General features: G+C 45.4%; 1 protein-coding gene across 1 annotated transcript; it reads left to right on the top strand.

Moving 5' to 3' along the window:
- Positions 1-3816: 3816 nt before the first annotated feature.
- Positions 3817-6779, top strand: LOC128272069 (USP6 N-terminal-like protein). The gene is made up of 6 exons (XM_053009798.1): positions 3817-4962; positions 5032-5181; positions 5254-5427; positions 5492-5702; positions 6161-6199; positions 6438-6779. The coding sequence occupies exons 1-6, from the start codon at positions 4027-4029 to the stop codon at positions 6590-6592; spliced, it is 1665 nt and encodes a 554-aa protein (XP_052865758.1). The 5' UTR covers positions 3817-4026; the 3' UTR covers positions 6593-6779.
- The last annotated feature ends 2107 nt before the right edge of the window (positions 6780-8886 follow it).

The following is an 8886-nucleotide window of genomic DNA, read 5'->3' as shown; positions in this document are numbered from 1 at the left end:
TTCTGCGAACCTAACAAATTCGCCGGCTTAGCATAAAACGGAAAACACAACACAAAACACGCTGTACTGAACAAGAAATTACAGGACGCCAATCTGATGCGGCCGACACTCCACCACACACACACACACACGTAAATCGCGCAACACAAAAAGGGCGCCAAACTTTGACTGAAGCATGGACAAACTTTGGGTTTGTGGAGATCTACTGTTTTGGGGGAAAAAGATGAATTTTGAAGAACGGGCAACGACGAATAAGCTGTGTCACGGTCCGGCGGAATCGACATTCTTCGTTGTTCTATTGAAAACTGAAAGGGCTTTATTTATACAGCTTTTATGTAGGATGGCAATTTGTGCGTTCCTTGACGGCAAAGTCTCCACAGTTCATATACATACCTCGGCCATTTGACAACCGGATGAGTGGCGTGTGGTGAGTGATTCGCCGCGGCAGCTCTGCGCGTTTGCCAAACAAGCTTTTATTTGGCGTTCGTTTCTCGTGTAGGGTGTGCGGAAAGTTGTGTGCCAAACAGTGGAGAAAGGTGGAGCGTTTGAGCAAATTAAGAGTGTTCTAGCAAGATAATATACTCGTGGTCGGCCGCTGTTTATCCTACTGCGCTTACGATGTGATGATGTCGTGAACAGTGCGTGTTAATACCGTAAGATAATCGGAGCCGTGGTGCGCCACCGAAACGGCATTGGTGGCGAGTTAAAGAACAACGGCACACGCCACAGTCATTTGAAGAAGTTCGAAGTAGCAGAAGCGACACGATTTTGCCCATTTTTTGAGGTAAGCACGGTCGTGAAGTGAAGTGGAATGATGGTTGCAAAACACGATGGTTTATCATGCGGTTGCTAGGATGCTAGGCAGCAACACGACCACTCACAAGTATCACAACTTGTTCCCCATCGGAGCGGTGCCCCGGACCGTGTGCTCTGAAAATGCCCCCCGCCTCTGTTGGAAGCTGATGGGTGGATTGCGGAATGGAAGCGGGAATGCTTAACATCCGCCGTGGTGCGTTATTGTTGCTGCCAGCGCGAGTTACTAGTTGTTACCTGAGCTTCGCCGAAGGGGCAGCCCACGGATCGGTTGGGTAACTTCTCAAGCGAAGAGATCGCCGACGTGCTCCGATACGTGATACGGCTTCCTAGATTGAACTTTACATAACCGGATGTAAGATTTCAGTTCGAAGAAACGAAAGTGCACGGTAATGATACGCATACATCACGCGGTGGTGGCATTAGCGGAAGGCATTTTGTCGTCAATCATATGTTTCCGCATTTTTTTTTGCTCCATCTGCCAGTCGTGCGTCGTGCTAACGGCTTCCGATAAGATAAGCATTTTCGCGGCACGACTCACGCGAGAAATCCCATGCGCAGGTGGTATGGTCGCTGATGTGTACGTGTGTGAGTTCACAAGTGCCTGCGGTATTACTGTGTGAAGTAAACAAAAACATCTTGCCACACTTAATAGAAAAACAGACCAAGTAGCCGGCCTTGTGCTCGTGGACGTGTTGAACCACGGATTTCGCTGAATCCCTACATAGAGCCGACCGCCGCCGCCGCCGCCGTCTACCGCCGCGAACAACACGTAGCATAACGCGCAAACCAGCAGTGTGACCATTGGGTTTTTCGACCATTTTTCTACGCCCTCCTCCTCACTACTGAACGTGGAATCGCGTTATTGCGACAGCAGCGTAAACATTGAGACCATCGACTATGGAAGCCATCACCTACCAAAATGTTCCAAAGCCGGGTCGGTTTATTTCTTTTGGCCGATATTTATGGTCGAAGTTTGCCAAGCGATGCGTAAGAAAAAAATGCTTTCACGCACATTACCTTGAAAGTGTGTTTACCTTTTCGAAGCAAACGCCGTAGGCCGTCCTCGATCCCTTCTTTATGATAAGTTGATGGACACCGGTTCAGCAATCGGAGCACAGGTTTACAATCGAATCGCAGGCTTTAAAGGCAGCCACCATCGGCCCCACTATCCGTGTTTGATTTCTAATTTCGTGAAGATTCGATAAAATATGTTACCACTCTGCCTTTTACAAATTCCATAATATTTTCTTACTTCTGAGTGGTCGATTTTGTGGCGAAAATATGCTGAATATGAGAGCAGACATATAGCGTTCTCACGATGGCTGCAACAACAACAACACTGGCTGTAGTATCGTTTTGCTAGCCAACTTTGTGTATAGACGGCACTTTCAACTTCCCAATCAGCAGTGGTACTGCTAGCAGCCGGCTGCTAAGATTCATGTTTTCCGATGCTTTCCTAAACCCAACAGGTCGCGTGGCAAAGGCTTCCATTGCCGGTTATCATTGTACAACTGCTGGCTGGTGTTATGCCTTTTCCAACGCTTTGCTAGACAGACGCTTTTCCCAGCACGCTGTCTTCGTTTCCATTTTCCTTCTCCGTTGCAGTCAAGGTTACTGCATGATAAATTGGCGGCCGGTGTCCACGAGCGAGCGGTCGGTCGGTCGAGCGAGCCGACCCGGTTCAGCTCAGTCGCATGGAATGGAGCACACCTAGCAAACGATGCAGCAAATCCGTTTGGCGTAAAGCTCTCACGGTCCGGTGGGTTGCACTGCCAAAGACCGAAAAGAAGAAACAAAAACGGTACGCCAAACGTGCGAATCGTGAAATTACAAATCTCGCCGCCGTCGGTCTCTCTGGGTAGCGCCGACTACGTCGATCGGCTTTGGGCGGCTACGGAACATGCGGAAACGAAAGTGATACCCGTGACGCGATGCTCGTTTAAGTACCCAGCATAATCTTGGCCCACTGCCAATGCCGGCCGGGAAAGTCGGGAAAAGGTAGCAACTGATGACCGCTTATGCTGCTAGCTGGGCGCTATTTTTACACCAGAAACACACGCTGTGGGCTTGTTTGCAGCGGGAAAAGATAATTGCTGTAAAATAAACTCTTTCGATGCAGGCATTATGTGGAAAGGAAGTTACAGGAAGGAAAGGTCATAGTGCTACTCACACTGTTGCGGCTCGCTCACCGATAGTTTCAGCATCAATAGGTTGCGATGCGACCGTCTCAGATGAGTTGTTTAGTTGGGGAGCCTAATTATTTATACCCCTTGCTTAAAACAACGAAGAAAATGAAGTTTTGACCTAATGAATAATGTATGAAGTTCCAACTGATGGCACAGCGTGCCGCCGAAGCTGAATTTTTATATAGAGAAGAAAATTTCTGCTGTTTGTTGTTACTTTAGACCATATTACGACAATTAAACATTTGAAATTTTATGGTTAGTCGTGATTTTTGTGTTTCATTAAACTTTATCATTATTCAAGCCATTATCTTGGTCTTGAAAAAGTTGCAAAGTGGGATAAATGTATTAAATAAATAAAAGTATTTAGTTTTAATATTTTGTGGTATTTTCATTATCGATTCAAACGTTTTGTTGTTGTCTCGATTGCGTATGATAATTTGCCGTGAGATGCTGTTTTTGATGCGGGCCTCGATGAGTCAACTACTAATAAATAATGGATACTTCCACCTTTGCTGACTCAATGTACTATTCTCGCATTGAAGGTTCATCGGCCAGCGAATGCGAAAGCAGCTAGAGGCTATAAAATGAAGTATTTTTCATAAAGGTTTAAACAAAGCAACACGGTTGCTGGGACCGCATTCAATAATACAGTGTTGGTCTATTTTCTGTATATTCGCATGGTTTACTTTACTGTTCATCCTAATTCGTGAAATATTAATTAGTTTTTCTATTTTATGGGGTTCGGTCTATTTTCTTTTATAGGTCTTGGTGAAAAATAATATACTGAAGAATGCTTATTTTTTCCAGTTTGAAATACAAATAACTGTTGTGCAGTACGGAGCTCGGTGCCTAATCGATCCGTCGCGATCGTAAGCACACGCTGCTCGTGTCGAGAAACGCACGGTGAATGGGAAAATGTATGATCGAGCGATGCTGAAGTTTTTGAGCAACGCTTCTCTAGAGATCCATCCATTGAGCAAAGTACCTCTACCAGCGGCAATCTCCAGTCTGCAGCTGTCCGTCCATGACCAGATACGATCGGTACGGTGTGTCCAGCGAAGACCAGCAGGCCTCTTCGGCAATGATGAACGGACATGCATGTATGGCCACAGCGACAGCGTCGTTGACTGACGAGGAGTCACTACTGGTGAAGCGTGCCAACGCCGAGAGGGACGAAATATTCGAGCGGTATGATCGTGGTCGCGAGAATCCTAACATTGATTCGTGGGAAGATCCGCTGTTCGAGGTGTACACGCAGGCGGATCGATATGGGTTTTTACACCCCGAGCAGCCAGCAACCAACCGAAGTGGAGAGCTGCCGGACAAACACCACACACAACAGGAGATGGAACGGGCGAAGAAGTGGATCAAAATGCACCGGAACTGGAACAGTGCCAGCACGAAGGAAAACTTGCAGAGACGCGTCATGAAAGGTATTCCCGATCGGATGCGTTCAGCAATATGGCGCAATTTGCTGGACGTCGGACAGGTGGTTGAAGAAAATGAACACGTCTACGAGAGAATGCTGCAACTGGCGCGTCAGTGTAGTCCCGACATTCGGCAGATAGATTTCGACGTGAATCGACAGTTTCGCAATCACATCTTCTACCGCGAACGGTACAGTGTGAAGCAGCAGAGCTTATTTCGCGTGCTGGCCGCGTATAGCATGTACAACACTGAGGTGGGCTACTGTCAGGGCATGTCGACGGTCGCGGCCGTTCTGTTGATGTACTTCGACGAGGAAGACGCATTCTGGGCTTTGGATGTACTATTGACAAACGCTCGGTACGCCATGCACGGCTTGTATATTGTCGGATTTCCGAAGTTGATGCGCTTTTTGGCGCACCACGACCGGATACTGACCAAGTGTTTGCCAAAACTAAAGAAGCATCTCGACAAACACGAGGTACATTCCGTGTTATACTCGTTGAAGTGGTTTTTTGTCATCTTTGTCGAACGGGTAGGTGTGAAAGTACTAAAATGAGATTGCCGAAACGTCCTGAAGGTTCTGCTTTGTTTTATTTCGAAGATACCGTTTAGCTTATGCCTGCGCGTCTGGGATATCTACATGATGTTCGGTGAGCGTGTACTTACGGGAATGGCCTACACGATACTTAAAATGCACCAAACGAAGATGCGCCGTATGAAGGACATGGACCAGATAACCGATTTCCTGCAGGTTGGCTAAGGGTGTAATTTTTTTACCATCACGTAAATGATACTTAAATTTACATCTTTCCATCGCGATCAGACATCACTACACAAACATTTTGGCTATGATGATGACACTGTGATAAGAGTGCTGAAAAGCTCGATGGACGAGCTGAAGCGACTTAAACTGCTAACGCTGCAGCCACCAGCCGCACCCAACGAACTGCCATCCCTACCCCGCGGACAATCGGTTGAACTATCGACGAAAGTGAAGGTAAGTGTTTGTGGTCCTATAGGCGAAAAGTCCTGTAACATCATTGCATTGTTCACCATTTCAGATTGGCCATCGAAACGAACAGTTCACGGACCGTGAAATTGTCCTAAAGGAGAAGGTTTTGTATCGTAGCGAGTCGAAGAACGACGAAGAAGAACAGTACAATAATGATAACATCAATGGCGATGCACATGCGGAAGAAGAGGATGAGGACGAGCGCACGGAGAAGGACTACGATGATATTACGGAGGACACCGTAAGCCAGCTGCACACAGGTTAGTGTCGAACCTATTTTTTTGTTATAAAAGTATTGGCATGGTAGTTCTTAGTTGCTTTCGTTGATTCGGTCCATTCATAATTTAAGGTGATTAGTATGTTTGGTGTTTGCAAAATTTGCTTGCTGAATCTCTTATATACGGCTTAATGCACCGCTTGTATCTTGGATCGATGAATAATTAGAAAGACGATTGCTTGTAACGATCATAGAAGAGTTCGTGTCGCTTACGCTCCGATATGTAATTAACTCTTTACTTGCTTAGACTAGCAGTTGCTTCTACTAGAACAATTCCGTAATTCCAAACCATTGATCTTTAAATCGACTTAAGCAATGGGACCAACATTTTATGTCGACCTCAATAATCCCATGAGAAAGCATTTCAAGTTGAGCGGCTTCAACTAATTCCTATCGTGTTTTCTTCTTCTCCTAATACCATGAAATGGAACTTCTTTAAAGGCTTGATAAGATTGCCTAAACACTCGCCAATCGGCAAAGGTAAACAGTCTAACGATCACCGCTTAACCATCGTGACGTCTAACAGTCTGTCGTTTGTCCTCTCTAATTACCAATCGTAAATTATGTTTTTCTTGTTCTCTTTTTTCCTTGTTTATTTTTATGTTTCACAACTCGTTTGTTTACTCCGTGTTCCGGATGCCCAAATGTTGGCGTTTTATTTTTATTTGTCGTTCGGTTCCCCGAATCATCGTACATAAATTGCCCGACCCCCGAACAGGCATCAGCACGGGTTCGCTTAGAACGATCCAGAGTTTCACTACCTTCGATACCGGAACTTCACTGGCGACCAGTTTAAATTCTCTCGTCATCATCGATTCGTTTGATGAGTATTGTGATAACGATAATATTATTGAAGAAAGCACTCGACTGTAAGGAAAATGTAGCGTTCGCGCCGTGGCACGCATTAGCTAAACTATTATAAATTAAGTTTTTGGTCGGTTGTCTCATCCGAAAAGCATGAAAATACTCAAATAAATCACTCAAAGAACATCGTACATTTGGTCCCCCCTGTATTCTCGTTGCTAAAACGAGTGTTGCCATCGTAGTAACCCTATTGACTGACGCGAAATTATCCGGCTATTTTTGTGAACTTAAGTCATTGTCGTTTGGTCTGCCGTTCGGTGCGGAAGCTAAATTTGTTGTGATAATTTTGAAAAATTAAAAAAAAAACTTGTAAGCAATTTTCCGTGCTCATTTTTTCAAAATAATGCCCTGTAACGCTGTTTGCTGACATTTTTGCAGCCTTTAGATTCATTTGGAAAATGTTTCGTATTGTGAAAGAAATCATGGGCCAAGCCAGCCCGGTCCCGAAAGTAAGGGCAATGGTTTCCCGGACCATGGTGAACCGCCGCTCCGGATCCGGTGGTAAGAACGATTGCAAGCACAAGGTGTGTCAAGACGGTGCCACAGCAGAAATTGGTGCTGGAAAGTCCGTGATGGTGTCTAGCCCGAAGATGTGGCGTCCATGCCCGGAACCACCGCAACCTTCTGCTTTCCGATGTGAGGATACTAACATCCTTCAGATGCCACGACGAAAGCGGGAACCGGTTCTGAAGAAAACGAGCTGCACCTCACCGGCACCGAGCATCGAGGCACCAGATTGCATCAAAATTAAGGAAGATCTGTGCATGCGCGTGCAGATACCAGGCTGTGGGAAGGTAAAGTTTCCTCCGAAATGTGATGCACCAATTCCGATACGAGACTGCAAGCGGCTGCTGGCGCCGGTACCGGCGTTTTCGGAAAGTTACAAAAACCCGTTTCCTCCACTACCGATTTCGGAGTGTCTTTGCTATGAAGCGCGAAGTGTTTGCTGAGGCCCAAAGCTGCGATATTGCTTTGTAATAAAATGACAAGAAACTGAGCAAAGTGGGAAAATTAGATAAATTCAGTAACGGTTGTAATTTTGTTGTATTAAATTTACGGTAGTTAGGAGCTTTGTTGGAATTGATGTTTGCATGACCGTTTTAGAATCAAAATCATAAAATCTAAATCGTGTTTTCTTCCATCATGTTTGGCGTAATGTATTTTTTTGTAATTGAAAATGCAGATCTTTGCACGAAATCCCTGAATTTGCAATGTGGCCGCTTTTTTGGTTCGTAATATTTTTTGGAAATATTTTTGCTTGAAGAGTACATTCAGCTACATGCAACATTTTAAGTATGGACCACGTTAAAATGCTAAAAACTCCGGCTAAAGTAGTCAGTTTCAATACCTTCTTCCCAACAGTTTCGGATATGGACGGGGGAAGTAGCATCACGAAGAACTCACTGACTGGAACTTCCGTAACCTCAACCAACGACATTAGCATAACGTCGTATGAACGTACCTGTGATATATTTCGGCTAGCCGGCAACGGTCCTCATCAGCCGTTTAGTCAACGCGAACACCAGCACACCGGGCCCAACTCGGCGGTCCATCTGCTCGATCATCTTGCTGCTCAGTTATCGGACGAAGAACTCTCATCGATTGGAGCTGCTGTAGATCTGATATTGGACGAGGAGGACAACGGCGCCGACATAGCCGGTAGTGGTGATGATCCGTTATCAAAACTAGCAGCGGAAATGGACGCACCCAATGGCAATGAGCGCGGCAAATCACCACAAAGTCCTCCAGCAGAACCATGTGTTAGCCCTGATCACGCGCATGTCGCACATTTAGTGGTGGTGAATGGGAACGATGACGAGGACGAGGATGAGTTAACGGAAAAGCAACTTTCTTTCTAGCCGACGGGCAAATGGAAATCGAATCGCGTTTGTGTTTCCTATGCCAGCACTCACTGCCGAAATTTGTGCAGGGATGAACATTCATGTCCAGCAAACGTTTAAATGCTCATGTTGTCCAGATTCGTTGTCGAGGTATGATTCGATTGGTCATTTCGAAAGCTTAGTGTTTAGTCGGAAAACCACCCCCACGAAGGGGGCAGTTCGGTTCGATCGGTCATATTTCCAGTTTTATCAAATGTGCGTACATAAAAAGTTTTGGGCGATACAAGTAAACGTTTTCAGGAAAACTTTGAATGCACAATTTTGGTGTTAAGAATATTTTGATTCATGGTGAAAACATACACAAACATACAATTTATTAACTGTGTGCACTCCTATAATTAATTTATGTTTTTTGTAGAAAAGTTTTAGGCCAAAAATACACGCGACATCCGTGTCCTTTGT

Source organism: Anopheles cruzii, chromosome 3 (assembly GCF_943734635.1).
Source record: "Anopheles cruzii chromosome 3, idAnoCruzAS_RS32_06, whole genome shotgun sequence".
NCBI lineage: Eukaryota > Metazoa > Arthropoda > Insecta > Diptera > Culicidae > Anopheles > Anopheles cruzii.
Note: the sequence above shows the minus strand (reverse complement) of the source record. Positions and strands in the feature narration are given on the sequence as shown.

What these genes read in the sequence shown, in the direction of transcription:
- LOC128272069 (XM_053009798.1), top strand. Translation starts at nt 4,027, where the DNA reads ATGACCAGATACGATCGGTACGGTGTGTCCAGCGAAGACCAGCAGGCC. An exon ending in TTGTCATCTTTGTCGAACGG is followed by an intron (nt 4,963 to 5,031) that starts GTAGGTGTGAAA and finishes TTTATTTCGAAG; the next exon opens with ATACCGTTTAGCTTATGCCT. An exon ending in AGATAACCGATTTCCTGCAG is followed by an intron (nt 5,182 to 5,253) that starts GTTGGCTAAGGG and finishes CATCGCGATCAG; the next exon opens with ACATCACTACACAAACATTT.